The sequence below is a fragment of the Salvelinus alpinus genome, chromosome 9 (assembly GCF_045679555.1).
Source record: "Salvelinus alpinus chromosome 9, SLU_Salpinus.1, whole genome shotgun sequence".
Classification (NCBI taxonomy): domain Eukaryota; kingdom Metazoa; phylum Chordata; class Actinopteri; order Salmoniformes; family Salmonidae; genus Salvelinus; species Salvelinus alpinus.
The window spans coordinates 16,159,434-16,179,765 of NC_092094.1; the positions used below are offsets into that span (position 1 = coordinate 16,159,434).

Genomic DNA, 20,332 nt, shown 5'->3' on the forward strand with positions numbered 1-20,332 from the left:
CCTAAGACAACATGAACCTGTCCTTAGTTACAACTCATTTAGCCACTACTACCACCTTAGACAACATGTAACAGTCCTGAGACACAACTCATATAGACATAAAGTCAAGACCCAAGTGTCATATCTTGAAAATTTGAATTTTCTTTCCAAAATGTATCACCATCTAAAAAAGTGCTTTCTGGACAGTTTTTCGAAATTCTTTTGATATTTTTTGTCAATTATACATGTATAAGAACATGTATAGGAACATACCTTTGTCATATTTTATTGAGTGGTCCATAAGCCATATGTTTTGTCCATTTGCAATATGCTATCATAGGAAGTCAAAAGTCGAAGTTAAAAGTCAGCAAACCATTGCCAAATGCAATAAGAAATGTCCAAATGCAATATATAAGTATTGAAGGTGACAAATCAGGATGTTAAGTCCATTTGCCATATATGATCATAGGAAGTCGGGTTCCGAACCCAAAAGTCAGTGAACCATGTCCAAATGGCATTTATACTGCACAAATGATATATATCACTATGTTAAGCCCTGAATCAACCTAGAACAGTTATTTGTAATGTATGATGAGAGAGAAGTGGGACTCTGACTTTTTGAAAAACTTCCAAAATGACCTTATTGGATGGGCACGGGTCGGGGGTGCTCCCTACCCAGCTGTGGAGCCCTTGCACCCCCCTAAATGCATTAAAAAACATTTTTAAAATGGGCTCCTGGTAACCCGTTCCGATCACCAGGTGCAAGGCTGTTCATTTGCGATATGTTTCAATGGGCATGCTCAAATGGACATGCTCAAAAATACTGCTGAAATACGAAATCGACTGGCCCGATGAACTTGGGATGGCCGGGCAGTGATAGTGGTTCCTCTCCATCGCTCATTGTGTTGATTTCCTCATGTCCATTTGGTGATGGTTTATCACTGTTTAATCTTATTGCAAATGTTCTGTTCATTTGCAATATGTTTCAATGGGCATTTACCATCACGAATTTGACATGCTCAAAAATACTGCAGAAATGCGAAATTGACTGGTCCGATGAACTCAGGATGGCCTGGCAGTGATAGTGGTTCCTCTCCATCACTCGTGTTGATTTCATCATGTCCATTTGGTGATGGTTTTTCACTGATTAATCTTATTGCAAACGTAATGTCCATTTGCAATATGTTTCAATGGGCATTTACCATCACGAATTTGACATGCGCAAAAATACTGCAGAAATGTTGTAGTTGAGAGAAGTGGGACTCTGTCATTTTTAAACTATTTTTTGATAAACGTCCAAAATGACCAGGGGCGCCCCCTATTAGATGGGCACAGGTGGGGGGTGCTGCCTACCCAGCCGTGGACCCCTTGCACCCTCCTAAAGGCATTCAAAACCATGTAAAAAATGTGCTCCTGGTAACCCGTTATTATCACCAGGCGCACGGTTGTCCATTTGCGAAATGTTTCAATGGGCATTTATCATCACGAATTTGACATGCTCAAAATACTGCAGAAATGTGAAATTGACTGGCCCGATGAACTCTGGATGGCCGGGCAGTGATAGTGGTACCTCTAAATCGCTCAATGGTGACATGTGAAAGAAGTGGAACTCTGTCGTTGTTTTTATTTCTGGGGGGAAAAACATCCAAAATGACCAGGGGCGTCCCCTATTAGATGGGCACGGGTGGGGGGTGCTCCCAACCCAGCCGTGGACCCCTTGCACCCTCCTAAAGGCATTCAAAACCATTTCAAAAATGTGCTCCTGGTAATCTGTTCCAATCACCAGGAACACGGCTGTCCATTTGCAATATGTTTTAATGGGCATTTACCCTCACAAATTTGACATGCTCAAAAATGCTGCAGAAATACGAAATTGACTGGCCCGATGAACACGAGATGGCCTGGCAGTGATAGTGGATCCTCTCCATCGCTCGTTGTTTTGATTTCGGGTGGGTGCTCCCTACCCAGCCGTGGACCCCTTGCATCCTCCTAAAGGCATTCAAAACAATGTAAAAAATGTGCTCCTGGTAACCCGTTATTATCACCAGGGGCACGGTTGTCCCTTTGCGATATGATTCAATGGGCATTTACCATCACGAATTTGACATGCTCAAAAATACTGCAGAAATGTGAAATTGACTGGCTCGATGAACTCGGGATGACCGGGCAGTGATAGTGGTTCCTTTCCATCGCTAGATGTGTTGATTTCATCATGTCCATTTTGTGATGGTTTATCAATGTTTAATCTTATTGCAAATGTACTGTTCATTTGCAATATGTTTCATTGGGCATTTACCGTCACGAAATTTACATGCTCAAAAATACTGCAGTAATGCGAAAATGACTAGCCCGATGAACTCGAGATGGCCGGGCAGTGATAGTGGTTCCTCTAAATCGCTCGATGGTGACATGCGAAAAAAGTGGGACTCTGTCATTTTAAAACTATATTTTGATAAACGTCCAAAATGACCAGGGGCGCCCCCTATTAGATGGGCAAAGGTGGGGGGTGCTCCCTACCCAGCCGTGGACCCCTTGCACCCTCCTAAAGGCATTCAAAACCATGTCAAAAATGTGTTCCTGGTAACCCGTTATTATCACCATGCGCACGGTTGTCCATTTGCGATATGTTTCAATGGGCATTTACCATCACGAAATTGACATGCTCAAAATACTGCAGAAATGTGAAATTGACTGGCCCGATGAACTCGGGATGGCCGGGCAGTGATAGTGGTTCCTTTCCATCGCTAGATGTGTTGATTTCATCATGTCCATTTTGTGATGGCGGAAAAAGATTGTTGTTGTTGATCGCTCCCCTCAAACAAAAGCATGGCATTTGTTCTCTGTAATAGCTATTTTAAATTGGACAACGTAGTTTGATTACCAAGATTCCAATCTTTTGGAGGATGTAAGACACTTGTATTTTCAAGAATGTTTAATGTTACGATGTTGTATTTTTAGTTTGTCGCTCTGCAATTTCCCTGGATGTTGTCAAATCGATCCCGTTACCGGGATTTGATCCATAAGAAGTTTTTATCCACTTCCGGTTGCTCCAGGAAGCTTAGAATCAACACAGGTAGTCCTCATAGTGACCGGATGGATTGTCATCGAAGACAGTTGATATGGCATTCATAACCCACATAGGCTTCAGGTTGAATTTAGAGGAGCAGGAAATGTATTCCTATGGGGAGAGATGTCATTGTAAACTTTGAGATGAAAAACCCTGTTTTCAATGTTAACTTCTCTGCGCTACGGATCTCTTTTACGGGATCATTTTCCTAAACAACCGCTGAATTGCAGGGCGCAAAATATTACAAAAAATATTTATAATCATGCAATCACAAGTGAAATATACCAAAACACAGCTTAGCTTGTTGTTAATCCACCTATCGTGTCAGATTTTGAAAATATGCTTTACAGCGAAAGGAATCCAAGCTTTTGTGAGTGTATCAATCAATGCTAGAACAGCTAGCCCCAAATTAGCATGGTCACGAAAGTCAGAAAAGCAATACAATTAATCGCTTACCTTTGATAATCTTCGGATGTTTGCACTCACGAGACTCCCAGTTACACAATAAATGTTATTTTTGTTCGATAAATATTACTTTTATAACCAAAAACGCCATTTGGGTTGCGTGTTATGTTCAGAAAACTACAGCCTCGTTCCGGTCCTGAAAGGCAGTAGAAAATTCCCAAACGTATCAGATTCAAAAATATTACTAAAAATATTTATAATCATGCAATCACAAGTGAAATATACCAAAACACAGCTTAGCTTGTTGTCAATCCACCTATCGTGTCAGATTTTGAAAATATGCTTTGCAGCGAAAGCAATCCAAGCTTTTGTGAGTGTATCAATCAATGCTAGAACAGTTAGCCTTATATTAGCTTGGTTAGCTTGGTCACGAAAGTCAGAAAAGCAATAAAATTAATCGCTTACCTTTGATAATCTTCGGATGTTTGCACTCACGAGACTCCCAGTTTCACAACAAATGTTCTTTTTGTTCGATGAATATTACTTTTATAACAAAAAAACGCCATTTGGGTTACGCGTTATGTTCAGAAAACCAAAGCCTCGTTCCGTTCGACGAAAATTCCAAAAAGTATCCGTAATGGTCGTAGAAACATGTCAAATGTTTTTTATAATCAATCCTCAGGTTGTTTTTAACAAACATAATCAATAATATTTCAACCGGACCGTAACCTATTCAATAAGAGAGAAAAAGAAAATGGAGAGGACACCTGACTAGTTTTGAAAAATCTCGCTCATTCTTCAAAATAAAAGCCTGAAACTATGTCTAAAGCCTGGTCACAGCCTGAGGAAGCCATTGGAAAAGGAATCTGGTTGATACCCCTTTAAATGGAAGAAAGACGGGCCAGGAAACACAGATACAAAAAAAAAATCACTTCTGGGTTAGATTTTCTCAGGTTTTCGCCTGCAGAATCAGTTTTGTTATACTCACAGACAATACTTTGACAGTTTTGGAAACTTTGGAGTGTTTTCTATCCTAATCTGTAAATTATATGCATATTCTACGATCTGGACCTGAGAAATAGTCTGTTTACCTTGGGAACGTTATTTAAAAATTTAAAAAAATCTGACCCCTAGCGTCAAGAGGTTAATGAAGTCTCCCTCCCGGGCTATGACCCTCTTGATGATCTTCTGCTGGGGGTTCTTGGGATACTGTCACGTTCTGACCTTAGTTCCTTTTTTATGTCTTTATTTTGGTTTGGTCAGGGTGTGAGTTGGGGTGGGCATTCTATGTTGTTTTTCTATGTTTTCCATTTCTGTGTTTGGCCTGGTATGGTTCTCAATCAGAGGCAGCTGTCGATCGTTGTGTCTGATTGAGAATCATACTTAGGTAGCCTGTTTTCCCCATTTTGGTAGTGGGTGATTGTTTTCTGTTTTGTGCGTATTCCTTACAGAACTGTTACGCTTTCGTTCTCGCTCTTTATTATTTTTGTTATTTCAGTGTTCAGTTTATTTTGTTTATAAAAATGAACACTTACCACGCTGCACCTAGGTCCTCTTCTCCTTCACCAGACGAAAGCCATTACAGATACCTGGAACACACACAATAAATTATATCAATAAATATATTTGATAAAGATACAGCTATGAGATTATAATAAAAATAAAACCATGATCACCAAATACACAGAGAAGAAAAATAAATACAAGTTTTATGTCTTTTACGTCTGTACTGTAAAGCGACCCTATTTACTCTAGTCTACTCTTCAATAAAAATAACATAAAAAAGACCCTATTCACAACAGTAGACGGAACTAGAATCAGTGTACCTCCCCAGCAGTAGACAGAAACGTACTATACTGCAGTGAACATTGTGTAGGGTTCAGGTACCAGGATCTCACTCCTTCACTCATATCACTGTCTTCCCTCTCTTTCCTCTCCATCTCTCAGCAAGTGAACCTCACAACACAGCGGAACACAAACAAACAGTAGCAGCACTATGCTCATCCACAGCCCATGGTAGAGAAAGATTGTTCACTTTGTTTCTAATTAACCCTTCAAGTCCTACTCCAGTCTCCTCTTCAGCTCATTTAACACCTGAACATCTCAATAGGTGATCCAGGTATCCTCATGACACAGCACAAGCTCCTCTATTGTTCCTCAAGCAAGGGGGAGGCCGATGACATCAGAGGGCACCATCAGACCAACTCCTTGAATGTCCTACTCCTTGAAGTTTGCAGTTGTGTAAAAAAAACAACGTTTGTTTTACCCTTTAGTGTGTGTACTTTACTGTATTTATACTCAGAATATCACTTTTCAATAGGAAAAGTGTATTTTTTAATCGCTGGAGGACATCTATAATAATTCAAAATACTGCAATGCTCAGTTAATGAATTCTATGACCATTAACAACACTGCAATGACCTCCTTTGCCAAGCAACAAACTGCTTCTGCGTAGCCAACAGAGAACAAGATTAACTTTGATATCGACAATGACTGTCCTTTTTGAGGAAATACAAAGCAATGGCATCCACATTCCGGATACAAAATAAGTTTAATAATTGGGTAATATAGAAAAGATATGTAATTGTTTTCTCTCTCGCTTGGGTGTGCTGTTCAAGGCCATGATCAATAGCATTGTAATTATCAAAACTTATGGGCTTCTATTCCAGCCACAGATATATGACTGTGAGGGTACCAGGGAGCCAGAGGTACAAAGGTGTTCAGTTCAGAGTGTCTGGCCAAATGAGGGACACAAAGGCATTGAATAATGACCTGCAGAAACCGCACCATGTTAAACGCTGCCTTCAAATCCCCCGGAGATTCAAACCCGAAATGCCAGTCTTAATAAGAAGCCACATCCATTCGCCATCTCTCCCTCCCATGTTCTCTCACTCAGTCTCCCTCTATCACTCTCTTTTTAACAAACAAACAGACAGACACATACACACTCTCTCTGTCACTCCTTTCCTCCTACTCTCTCCCACACATACACACACATTTGGTCTCTTCCTCCCTCCTTCTTCCTCAGGGATACAGGGGATCATGACTGATTGACAGCCCGCTCAGCCAATCAGAATTACTAGCAGCTCCAAGAACAGAGCCTGCGATCTGAAGAGGGATTGGACTGTGTGTGTATGTGTGTATGTGTTATTAATGACGGTGGAGCTGGCAGCACCAGAGCGGAGTGATGGTTGATCAGCTGAGTGATCTGCTCTCTAACTGCGCTGGAGAAAAGGAGGGATAGACAGAGAACAGCCCCCACCCTATCGCTCTGCTCTGCACCCAGCATCTTTAGCAAGCAAAGACACACACAACCAAGAGAGCCTTTCTCTGCCTCTCTCTCAGCTTCTCTCTCTCTCTCTCTCTCTCTCTCTCTCTCTCTCTCTCTCTCTCTCTCTCTCTCTCTCTCTCTCTCCTCTCTCTCTCTCTCTCTCTCTCTCTCTCTCTCTCTCTCTCTCTCTCTCTCTCTCTCTCTCTCTCTCTCTCTCTCTCTCACACACACACACAGTGGAACGGTTTTAGAGCTGGAGCTACCCATCTCTCCCTCTCCTGTTTCTCTCTCTCTCTCTCTCTCTCTCTCTCTCTCTCTCTCTCTCCATCTGCCTCTCTCTCTCACACACACACACAGTGGAACGGTTTTAGAGCTGGAGCTACCCATCTCTCCCTCTCCTGTTTCTCTCTCTCTCTCCATCTGCCTCTCTCTCACACACACACACACACAGTGGAACGGTTTTAGAGCTGGAGCTACCCATCTCTCCCTCTCCTGTTTCGCTCTCTCTCTCTCTCTCTGCCTCTCTAGCGACGAAAGGAGAAGAAGACGCATGTTCTTGGAAATACACATGAAAAACCTGCTGTGATCTGAGTCTCACACTGTCATGCTGGACTACTGCTCTAAAGCATGTGGGTTCCATGCATGAGGGGAATACCTGCTGCAGGTCCATATAGTGTGTGAAGGGACTCACTCCCACTGGTAAGTTTCTATCTATCTCTCTCTCTCCTGTGTGTGTATTTGAGGCAAGTGTGTTTGGTTGGCGTGGTAGAGGGTTGGTTTTCAGTGTGACAATGCGGTAGTCCTTGAGCTGAACCTGTGTCTGTGTGGAGGGAGTTAGCAGCCAAGAAGGCAGAAGGCACAGCCTGCAGTTATGTGGGAGACTTGGCCGGGGGGGGGGTGGAATTGAGGAAATGAAAGGCTGAGGAGTCCAACACAGGCTTTTGTCACTGCTGCTTAAGGAAACGTTTGGATGAATATGTAGGCTGTTATTGGCATCAAGGTGTATTTTGAAAGCGGTGAGAGAGATTTGTGGTTTTCAGGCTGGAGCGGAATGAAGGCGGTGTTATCTCGGCAGCATCGCTCTACAGGTACATCTGAGAAAAATATAAAAACTGAAGTATACTCGCCTCTGTGTGTCTGTCAGGGATAGAACAGAAAAGAAGACAAGTCAGGGAATCTGCCATCAGTAGAAAAGACCAGAACTCAACGAGGTAAACCAGTAATAAGCCCGGGGTAAAGAGACCCCTTTCCGTTTTCACTGATGGATCATAACACATAAGTACTGTATGCGTTTACAGTTGGACACTATTTGACTGTGTGTGCCAAGAGGACGAACATAGAGGTTCTCAAAGAGGATTTATTTAGGATTTGTCCGCGTCTTTAAGGAATCCAGGTGAGACAGAGCTGGAGTGCTGGGCTGTGGAGAACTCTCCTCTAACCAGAGGAAAAATACATTCCCACCACTGCCTGCCTAATTTACCAGAACAGCACCCCCCCTTCGTCTCTCCATCTCTCTCTCACTCTCTTTCACCTCACCTCATCCCTCGTTCTTTCTCGCCATCTCCCATCACCCGGCTGCATTTAGGGCTTGTTCATAATTAAACAACGTCACACTGAGGCATTTTTAGTGAGCAGCAGACCTCATTCAGCACAGTCACAATGTTAGCCACTAAATCGGGGTCAGAAAGATGACTGCATCATTCTGTTTTCAAGAACTAGCCTAATTATGCATAAAATTGTCTTTCTATGCAAAAAATGCACCAATATCATGCTGAATAGCCTGGCTACGAACAGATTTAAAGAGGCAGTTGTCATATAGTCCTCTTCTATGGTCGTCCTGCTTTCCCAAGGTTCTCTATGCAGACTGGTGGGGACTGGAGTGATGAATCCACAAGAGAAAACAGTACTGGTGCTTTAGACAAAAAAGTGAAAGTGTACACGTTGAATCTGTGATGTCACTCTGCAGACATCACTAAAGCAAAGCACACTGACTGGTTGTACAGAAACAAAGTTTGAGAGGAATAGATCGCTACAAGATTCTGTACCTCACACTCAACACCATTCCATGCATTAACAATGGCTGTAATGTAGTGTCAAAAGGCACTATTTACTCTATCAAAAAAAAAAAATTCAGCAGGCTAATTAATATCAGTAATGTGAAATAGCATTACTATCAAACATGAATTATTTATGATAAGCAGACGGTTTCTGTTTGTCACTAAAATCTTGACTTAAGATTTACAAGCCAACCTCAAACTCCTGTGTATAACATACTGTACCTTAGACAGATTTAGCTCAATTTTGTATTTTTTTTCGGGTGAAAACTTCCTTCCAATCCTATCCTCGCTCAATAAAGAGTCAAATGAAAACCACGCAACACAACCTACCTACCCTGCAAAATCCCCACTACGAGAATATCAGTGTACCGTAGCACATGGATTCAAGGGATGAACAAAGATTGATTTGATACACTGGGAAAACGCATTCCCAGCAGATACAGTATGACTCAGATTCTGAAACACTGTTTTTTCAAAGTAAATCCCATGCATTTTACAGTCAGAGCAGCAGAACTAGTCCTACCTGAGCCTGTGGAAAAGGGCATGTTGACAGCTAACACCCTATGCTTTACCAGTTAATGTATTACATTAGGTATTTATGCAATGAACTGTGATAGTGATAGATTAATCCATAGTGAAAAATGTGTGTTGCGAGTTCACTGTCCCCTGCAAAACTCATTTTATATGGTGCATACATACAAATAACATTGTAAATCAACAGGCAGGTCATGTTTACATGAATACCATACCTGTGTGTGTGTGTGTGTGTGTGTGTGTGTGTGTGTGTGTGTGTGTGTGTGTGTGTGTGTGTGTGTGTGTGTGTGTGTGTGTGTGTGTGTGTGTGTGTGTGTGTGTGTGCACACGCGTGCGCGTGCGTGCGTGCGTGCGTCTGTGTGTGTGTATGACAGTAGACCATATGAGAGAGGGTATAAACTGTCAACTCCCTCTCTCACCATATGGAGGAGGGGATTGGTAGGAAGCCTGGGGGAGTTGACAGCTTAACATCGATCCCTAATTAATTGTTAAATTGCTGTTTATTTGCAGGCGGCGTTGAACAGATGCAAGGGGGATGTCATTATGCATGGGTACCACACAGTGGGTTGGCCTAATGAATGTAGCCATACAGCTAATGCTAATGACAGGCACGGTGCTAGCATAGCTAATGCAGGCTTTCATGGTGGGCTGCTCAGGCAGCAATGACAACATGTAGCAGACTGTCATATTGTAGCAGGTAGCGCTATAGGGTGATATTGTAGCCGGTAGCGCTATAGGGAACACGAGGGAGCAGGTCACGTTGAAAGGACAGATTTTGCTTGGATAGATTTAATGATAAATCAATAAAAAGAGGTGGGGGGGGGGGGGGGGGCAATAGAAGAGAGGGGCACTTACATCACTCCATTTTCCTCACCCCACCTCCCCTCCTCTGATCCCTTCACCTCCCCTCCTCCGATCACTTCACTTCCCCTCCTCCGATCCCCTCACCTCCCCTCCTCCGATCCCCTCACCTCCCCTCCTCCCACCATCTCTCCTCTTCTCCCACCCACTCACCTCTCCTCCCCTACCCCACTCCTACCCCCACCCCACCCCACCTCCCCCCCCCCTCATCTCACCTCACCTCACCTCACCTCACCTCCCACCCCCTCACCTCACCTCCTACCCCATCACCTCACCTCCCACTCCCTCACCTCAAGTCCCACCCCCTCACCACCCCTCCCCTCCAAACTACAAGACTGATACTAAACATTAGAAAAGTCAACAACTCTACTGATGCGTCACAAAGTGGTGGCACATTTAATGCTTTTCGAGAGAAAGTGGAGGATGTGACTGAATTGGACATCTGGCACCGATTAAAAGACTGTGTTAAGAGATGTGTTGCTATACTGGGCTACTGTAAAGGCACAAATAAAACACCACTTAGGCCCCAGCAGCTTTTAAATGGCCACTATTTCCATCCTCCATTTTCTATATCACACTGCCTCTTGTACATACCTGTTTTTAAGTACACATGCTTTGTTTTGTCTGTCTACTCTACCCCAACTGGTGCACTCTAACCCAATTCTATGTCACATTTCTTTGAGAAGTAACATGACATGTATCAGAGACAGTGCACATTCATTCATCAACATTCTAATTTTCACATTAACGTTAAAGAGATGGCGTTAGCAACAGAGCAAATTTTCATTCCGTAGTCTAAAAAGCTATTACCGTACCAAGATTCATTAGGCTCAACAACATCAAGACCAGTAAGATTTGTCACAATACCATGGTATATTAATGTGGCAGAATGTCAGGGTGTCACTTCCCCTTGGCGCGGTGGCACGCTGCACATCACATCATTTCCCCTGTATACTGTAGCTGCAGCATGCTCGTCACTCGCTGCCTGGTAGCTGGTGAATAAAACATGGTGGATTGGAACCACTTTATGACATGTCTACTACATTAGGAGGTGGAGGGAAGGAACACACTGCAGTCTGTTTCACTGTATGAAAAAGGACACTAATATGTTAGGTATGCTACCGTTCAAAAGTTTGGGGTCACTTAGAAATGTCCTTGTTTTTGAAAGAAAAGCTATTTTTTTGTCCATTAAAATAACATCAAATTGATCAGAAATACAGTGTAGAGATTGTTAATGTTGTAAATGACTATTGTAGCTGGAAATGACAGATTCTTTATGGAATATCTACATAGGCGTACAGAGGCCCTATTATCAGCAACCATCACTCCTGTGTTCCAATGGCACGTTGTGTTAGCTAATCCAAGTTTATCATTTTCAAAGGCTAATTGATTATTAGAAAACCCTTTCGCAATTATGTTAGCACAGTTGAAAATTATTGTGCTGATTAAAGTAGCATTAAAACTGGCCTTCTTTAGACTAGTTGAGTATCAGGTGCATCAGCAATTGTGGGTTCGATTACAGGCTCAAAATGTCAAGACACATAGAACTTTCTTCTGAAACTCGTCAGTCTATTCTTGTTTGGAGAAATGAAGGCTATTCCATGCAAGAAATTGCCAAGAAATTGCCAAGAAACCGACAATAGTCATTTACAACATTAACAATGTCTACACTGTATTTCTGATTAATTTGATGTTATTTTAATGGACGAAAAACAAGGACATTTTTAAGTGCCCCCAAACTTTTGAACGGTAGTGTATATCAACCCCCTTTCTGCCATACACCCCTAATCCATTTGGAGAATGTCAATATTCAGCACTTAAAAGTGGTAAAATATAGGTGAGTGCAAGAATTTTTTGTGAAGTAGACAGCTTTCATATGGCTATACTGATTTCCCAGATATTCTTTGTTAGCATGCTAGTGACATGGTGCATTGTTATCTTAATTCCCTATTTATAGAAGTAACAAACACAACTCAATTTTTGTAGTCTTTGATGGGATTTCTGTAAATGTGTTGTATTTTTTGTGGTGTTTTAAAGAGTACTGCCTTTGAACTGTAACTAACTGTAGCATTTGGGACTTGGGAATGCAATGCACTCTCTACTAAGGCGTGTGTGAGTCGGGCCGTGTGTGGACTGATCCCTCTGTTTCCTCAGCCCAAATGAGTCCACAGAGGTCAACACCCCTTGACTTAATCGCACAATCAATTGTTTCCTCTTACCACAACCTCCTGGCCTCTAAGACCACAACTTCTACTTGAGAGAGAGGGGGGGGGGGGGGGAGCATATCATACAGCTGCAGCATATCAAACAAAAACACAAGTGGAAAATACATCCCTAAGGGAGCTAAATAAGATAAATAACTAGAAAGTATATTATAGTGCATGGCGTTTTCACCCATGTTAAACACAACTAGAAAATATATTATAATGCATGGCGTTTTCACCCATGTTAAACACAACTAGAAAATATATCATAGTGCATGGCGTTATCACCCATGTTAAACACAACTAGAAAATATATCATAGTGCATGGCGTTTTCACCCATGTTAAACACAACTAGAAAATATATTATAATGCATGGCGTTTTCACCCATGTTAAACACAACTAGAAAATATATCATAGTGCATGGCGTTTTCACCCATGTTAAACACAACTAGAAAATATATCATAGTGCATGGCGTTATCACCCATGTTAAACACAACTAGAAAATATATCATAGTGCATGGCGTTATCACCCATGTTAAACACAACTAGAAAATATATCATAGTGCATGTGTAACGGATGTGAAATGACTAGCTAGTTAGCGGTGGTGCGCGCTAATAGCGTTTCAATCGGTTACGTCACTCGCTTTGAGACCTTGAAGTAGTGGTTCCCCTTGCTCTGCAAGGGCCGCGGCTTTTGTGGAGCGATGGGTAACGATGCTTCGTGGGAGACTGTTGTTGATGTGTGCAGAGGGTCCCTGGTTCGAACCTGGGTATGGGCGAGGGGACGGTCTAAAGTTAAACTGTTACATTGATGCTGTTGACCCGGATCACTGGTTGCTGCGGAAAAGGAGGAGGTCGAAAGGGGGGTGAGTGTAACGGATGTGAAATGGCTAGCTAGTTAGCGGTGGTGCGCGCTAATAGCGTTTCAATCGGTGACGTCACTCGCTCTGAGACGTTGAAGTAGTTGTTCCCCTTGCTCTGCAAGGGCCGCGGCTTTTGTGGAGCGATGGGTAACGATGCTTCGTGGGAGACTGTTGTTGATGTGTGCAGAGGGTCCCTGGTTCGCGCCCGGGTATGGGCGAGGGGACGGACGTAAAGTTATACTGTTACACATGGCGTTATCACCCATGTTAAACACAACTAGAAAATATATTATAGTGGATGGCGTTTTCACCCATGTTAAACACAAGTAGACAATACGTTATACAAGTGCATGGCGTTATCACCCGTGTTAAACACAACTAGACAATACGTTATACAAGTGGATGGCACATCACCCGTGTTAAACACAACTAGACAATACGTTATACAAGTGGATGGCACATCACCCGTGTTAAACACAACTAGACAATACGTTATACAAGTGGATGGCACATCACCCGTGTTAAACACAACTAGACAATACGTTATAAAAGTGGATGGCACATCACCCGTGTTAAACACAAGTAGACAATACGTTATACAAGTGGATGGCACATCACCCGTGTTAAACACAACTAGACAATACGTTATAAAAGTGGATGGCACATCACCCGTGTTAAACACAAGTAGACAATACGTTATACAAGTGCATGGCGTTATCACCCGTGTTAAACACAAGCAAGGAGTGCTAGCTACCCGTCGGAGATGAGCCTTTCTATTGAAATGGCATCACAAAGCAACAGCAGCAGCTTTCCAATGCATCTTCACCTCATCTCAACTATTCTTCCCGCAACTAAAGATACTTTATTAACATAATGTTGAAAGAACATTTACCACCACTCAAACGTCCATTTGATCTAATTATGAGCTGAAGGCATGTGAGTGAAGTAACAACAGGCTCTTAGCATTAAGTAATAAAAAGGGAAATTAGCGTGTGCTTCGTGGAAGCAAACAGGAGAGCATCACTCATCCAGTTTAGAATTCAATACTTGCTCTCCTTATTAGCATGGGGGTTCTTTTCTTTTAAGTATATTTTTCCGATCTACTGTGAAAAACATATTTACATAATATGGTTACACACACTCTACCACCTGGGCCATGAAGAGGAATCTCTTGCCAATAAAACCATTCCCTTGTATGAAACCATGAAATAAAGGAGTCTGAAAATGATCGTTGCAAATGATAGCTAGCATTACCACACTTAAGTATTTATTTCAACACTTGACATAAATAGGTTAGAAATGAAACACCAAATGTGTGTGGATATTACACGTGCTGTATAATATCAGGCACAGAGCAGCTTGGACAGAATTTGAACACAGGTCCTACACAGATGGCTGAGCACAAGAACATTAGGCACAAAAAAAAGAAATGACCAGCAAAAATATTTTTGCCTCTTGATTCCACCTGTGTGTGTTGACTGACTGCGAATAACAAGCTAATATATGCACGGTGCTCTGTCATAGGGAGTCTTCATCAGCAGCCCTGCTCTTATAGCCTTACAGACAGCTTCATCTACTATCACACACGGAGCCGTGGCTTCTGCACTCAAGGTCACAAATTAATCAAAGCATCAATATGTGCAGTCGACATGAGCAAACCCCGGCACAGACCTGTCACCTGTAGGAACCACTTTGATTCAACTCCTCATAAATAATGCAGGAGAGGATGAAGAGACAGAAGAAGACCTGTAGCAAGCTTCAGAGATATTTTGGGAGAATCTGAAATGCCTTGAGGTCATATACTCCAGTTGAAGTGATCGTGGGTAGTTGTGCGTGAGTGCGACAGTTGCTGCGTGCATGTGAATACATAGTTCACAACGGCAGAGTTAGGGTGGATGACGAAATGTAGCTAATTAGGGTGTATGGTAAAACTGGGATAGGCTCTGGTTCACAATGTTTTAGCTGTTCAAACTGTTCTTGATGCAAAGTTTTTGGGAAATGTTTTGGGGGGATTTGTATTACTGCTGTGAGCAAGATATAAATCGCTGTTTAAAATTCCAGATCCTCTGGCAGATCTCTTGCCCTGCAGGGATATTAAGTGACTCCAAAGTGCTATTGTGTGCATCCAAATAGCACCTTATTTCCTATATTATACTACTTTTGACTAGGGCCCATAAGGCTCTGGTCAAAAGTAGTGCACAATATAGGAAAAAGGGTGCCATTTGGGACACACAATTATTAGCCACCAACCTGAATAATATATATAAGGTCAAGTCAATCATAACTCATAATTTTGATGGCGAAGTGAAAGCAATAAAATCAAACAAGCGTAGAATATATGTCTCAATATTCCTAAATGTCAATATATGCCTCAGTCTCCCAATAATGCCATGTAGTACTGAATGTATTTTTTCTGATATTTTTCTCCCCAGATGGAAATTGAAACGACGAGTGACTGTGATTGAGGATAATAATGATGGAAGACAGAGTGATCCATCCCCAGCCCAAGCCAGAGCGTTCCTCCTCAACCCTCCCTGTTCTTCACCGACAGACTTCCTGAAGGATACATTGACCTTCACACATCCAACTTGCCTGACAACCTGGTACAGTGTAAATTGAAGAACGGTTGCTCCTTTCCTCTCTGCCAAGGACTAGACAACGACTACAAAAAGGCCAAAGCTTTAGGGACCAGGCATCAGCAGAAATCCGTTCTGTCTCACTGCGGTAACAAATGAGCCTTTATTTGTGAAGTTAACAGTGCTAACAGCTGACTCCATAAGGACCAATTTCTAGTTCAAGGTAATAGGGGGCCAAGATGAAGAAGGCTGCGTTCTTGGCTTGTTTGTTAGTGGAGCTAGCTCTGACAGCCTTTGTTTTGGCCTCGGAGGGCGGCGCTGCTCATTGTCCTGCATTGTGCCGGTGTGAGATACGACCCTGGTTCTCTCCAAGCTCTATTTATACCGAGGCTCCCACGGTGGACTGTAATGACTTAGGCCTATCGACAATGCCAGAGAGACTGCCCTCAGACACACAGGTGCTATTGTTACAGACCAACAATATCATCAGTGTTGAAAAACCTTTGGATTACCTGGCTAATATCACAGAGATAGATTTATCCCAGAACAACATATCGTCTATGAGCGATGTCCATCTGGGTCCTCTTCCCCAGCTGCTGTCACTGCACATGGAGGAGAACTGGATTCATGCCCTGTCAGACAACTGTCTCCCATCCCTGCCCAACCTCCAGGAGTTTTACATCAACCACAACCTGATCTCATCCATCAGTCCTGGTGCCTTTAGAGGGCTAGGGAGGCTCCTGCGGCTCCATCTCAACTCCAACCACCTCAGGGGCATCAACAGGGTGTGGTTTCAGCCTCTGCCCCGCCTGGAGATCCTGATGATTGGGGAGAACCCCATTGTTCAATTGTCAGACATGAACTTCAAGCCCCTGGTCAACCTACGCAGCTTGGTTCTGGCCAGGATGAATCTTTCCGAAATCCCAGATGACACTCTGGTCGGCCTCGACAACCTGGAGAGTGTTTCGTTTTTTGACAACCTGTTTGACAGAGTGCCACAGGCCGCTCTGAAGAAAGCCAAGAGCCTGAAGTTTCTGGATCTCAACAAGAACCCCATCGAGAGGATTCAGAGAGGGGACTTTGTGGACATGATCCACCTCAAAGAGTTGGGCATCAACAGCATGCCTGCGCTGGTGTCCATCGACAGCTTCGCCCTCAACAATCTACCTGAGCTGACCAAGATCGAGGCCACCAACAACCCCAAGCTCTCCTACATCCACCCCAATGCCTTCCACAAGTTGCCGAGACTCGAAACACTGATGCTGAACAGCAATGCCCTCAGCGCCTTGCACCACAGCACTGTGGACTCCCTGCCCAACCTGCGTGAGGTTAGCATGCATAGCAACCCCATCCGCTGCGACTGCGTCATCCGCTGGATCAACATGAACCAGACCGGCGTGCGCTTCATGGAGCCAGATTCCCTCTTCTGCGTGGAGCCGCCGGAGTACCAGGGCCAGCACGTCCGCAAGGTCCACTTCAGGGAGATGACCGAGATTTGCCTCCCGCTCATCTCGCCCGGGAGCCTCCCAGATCGTGTCACCGTTGGGAAAAGGAGCTCGGTGACGCTTCACTGCCGGGCATTCGGGGAGCCGGAGCCAGAGATATACTGGGTCACCCCCTCCGGGGACAGAGTCCTGCCCAACAGTGTGTCTGATAAGTACTACATGCATCCAGAGGGGACCTTTGACATCTATGACACTACCATGCTTGAGGCAGGGCTGTACACCTGTGTCGCTCACAATCTTGTTGGTGCAGACCTCAAGTCTGTGTTGTTGGTGGTAGATGGATACTTTCCACATCCTTCTGATAATGGCAATGATTTACATGTGGACGTTAGATCAGTGCAGCCCGACTCTGTTTTGGTATCTTGGGATAATACTCATGGTGGTCTTATATCCAATATAAAGTGGTTCACAATGGCGAATGCTAAGCATCCCTCCATGGCATACACTGCTAGAGTACCAACCGATGTGAAGGTGTATCGTCTCACCCACCTGAACCCCTCCACCCAGTACCGGGTGTGTGTGGAAGTCACGAGCATGCAGCTCGGACACAACAGGGACTGTGTCAATGTCACCACAAAGGGACTGGCTCACACCGTGGAGAGCAGTGAGAAGTGGGACACAGTGGTGATGGCTGCATGTGCTGTGCTTTTCATCGTGGTTGCTGTGGCTTCCTCCATCATATACACATCTCTGCAAAGCCAACACTTTTACAGGAAGTTGATGGTGGACCAAACTGAGTCAATGCTGGGTCCTAGCACCCGCCCCGGCTCCGCCTCTTCTCTCACAGAACTCTGTGTGGCTGGAGTCAAGGTGAAGGTGACCGTAATAGACTTGCCAGACAACTCCATGTAATGAAAGAAACGGCCTTGGAGCAGGAAAATGTATGTTCTGGATTTTAAACAAGGTGAAAGAGTGTTGGACATGTATGACTCATGTGCCCTCTTCTCATGACAATGACAGAGCATTGGGTTCTGGAACTCCTGGAACCTGGAACACATGATGGAACCATAAACCAGCGCCCTCACGCATAAATACGTAACCAGCTAATCCCAGACCCACAGACTCTTTTATACAACAAAATTGTCATTGCAGCAAAATGGTGCACAGACAGGTATCTAGATTGCGATATACGTGGCTACTGATCGGTCATTCATGCAGTGCAACTGCAAAAAAGCACAGCACAAAGACTGTCATCTCTCTCGGTTATTGACTTGTGCTTTATAACACCTTGTGGAGATGTCTTTGTGGTCCACAATGAGGAATATTTTCTGTGCTGTTTAAATAACACTCAAGGGCCATAAGTAAGAAATACCACTCGTATACAGTTTATAATGGGCAAAACTTGTTAGACTAGTAGACAATAACAGTGTATATGTAAACAATTTTATGATCAAATATTTTTTTTTCATTAAAAACAGTACATTGTATTTTAATCGAAATGTAATGCTTTCTCTTACTTACTTGAAATTGTAATTGCGAAAGACCCAACTTCAAGGATGACTTGCTTATAACAATCTGAATAAGATATTGGGATGCTCTGAAAGGAACAATCTAAGCTTCCTTTATCAATAACATTCAGCTATCCATGAAATGCAAAATGTTATAATTCATAAATATGAATCCCATAAATCTTTTCATATCACTGTCTAAATCACGCAAAAGGAAAACAGTGTGATGTAGACAAACACAATTACTGGGACTGCCCTTGAAGGCGGACATTTTAACATTGTTACTAAAATGCAATCTCAGGCAGGACGACGTGTTTTGGCAATGACTGGGGAGTAAGAGAGAGCGTGTGTGTGTATATAACTTACACACTGTACTTTATATGTGTGTGTGTGTGTGTGTGTGTGTGTGCGGCATCAGAGAAACCCAATGACTTTGAATTGCAATATATTCTCTTTCATTTAAAACCCAATATGGATTCCTAACATAAACCTCAGAGAGGTGATGAATCGGCGTCACATGCGGACTGATGGGGGCATTTATCAGAGGGACGCCATATATCAACTGAGTTTCAGCACCTTTGACAGGGCTTTTAGAGTGGAGCCATTTGTCACCGCCACGGGAGCTAAAATATGACCCATTAGAGCGCAGGTAGTGCATAGGTCAGCGAGAACACATGGAGGCTGCTAGCACCGGAGCGCGGTGCGGTGCGCCGCTTCCCTCCGTGACACTGGCGAGACACGGATGCCGTTACAGGAACAGCTCAGCAACTCTTGGGCTCGTTTGTTAAGCACTTCACATTATCGCCACCCTCCGAGAGGGGAAGGAGACAAATGGAGCGCAAAACGAGGACTAAGTGTCTACTACGGCTAGAAGTCAGTATGAACAGGGACAGGATAGACAAGGTGCAGGTTTGACACATTGAAGGTGGAACAACAGTACTGCTGTAGGTATTAGAGATGTGTGTATGTTTTTATTTGACTGCACAGTGAGATAATTGCACAACAAGATAACAACAAGATAAGAATGCTCATTAAGGGAACTTGAGTCTTTAGTATATTCCCTGGTTCATTAGGGTAGCTTACTTGAAAGGAGAGCTCTCAGAGAAGAACTGACAGGACCTCCACTGAGGTTTCATCACACATTTTTTACTCCTCCGTTCGCCTAGTTTGAACTCCAGATAACCCCACATGAGAGCAAATGATATGTCAACGTGCAATCCACTCAGAGAAAAGGAAATAATATCTCGTAAAATGTTCACACATGCAAAAAAGCTATTTTCCAATAAAGGCCCGATGGCAATATGCCCTTCTGTTGTTATTGTTTGTGCACCACCTGGGGGCACGCAATATGGTGAGAAAAACAGGAAAGAAAATGTTACATATGTTTAGTATTGCTCACATAAACTCCCACCGTGCCATATTACAAGGAATTGTAATTGTTAAAATTCCTTGCCGTAATAGCACTGAGAAACTGTTCCTAACAATAAACAAGTTCAACCCCTTTGGATATCAGTGTTTTCTGCGCACCAGTGTCAATCAACAGGGGTTAAAAATGTAGG

The 20,332-nt window shown here is 43.3% G+C and overlaps 1 protein-coding gene and 1 pseudogene across 2 annotated transcripts; one reads left to right on the forward strand and one right to left on the reverse strand.

Annotated features, from left to right (window-relative positions):
* Window positions 1-20,332, reverse strand: part of LOC139584795 (mitochondrial inner membrane protease subunit 2-like) — a 196,356-nt pseudogene that overhangs the window by 18,884 nt on the left and 157,140 nt on the right.
* Window positions 6,936-20,275, forward strand: LOC139584393 (leucine-rich repeat neuronal protein 3-like). Of its 2 annotated transcripts, none has more exons than XM_071416162.1 (2): window positions 6,936-7,421; window positions 15,677-20,275. In XM_071416162.1, exon 2 carries the CDS (start codon window positions 16,060-16,062, stop codon window positions 18,175-18,177), a length of 2,118 nt encoding a protein of 705 aa, XP_071272263.1. In that variant the 5' UTR covers window positions 6,936-7,421; window positions 15,677-16,059; the 3' UTR covers window positions 18,178-20,275. The 2 variants fall into 2 exon arrangements, with proteins under 2 accessions (XP_071272263.1, XP_071272264.1); XM_071416163.1 differs by lacking the exon at window positions 6,936-7,421 and adding an exon at window positions 7,659-7,810.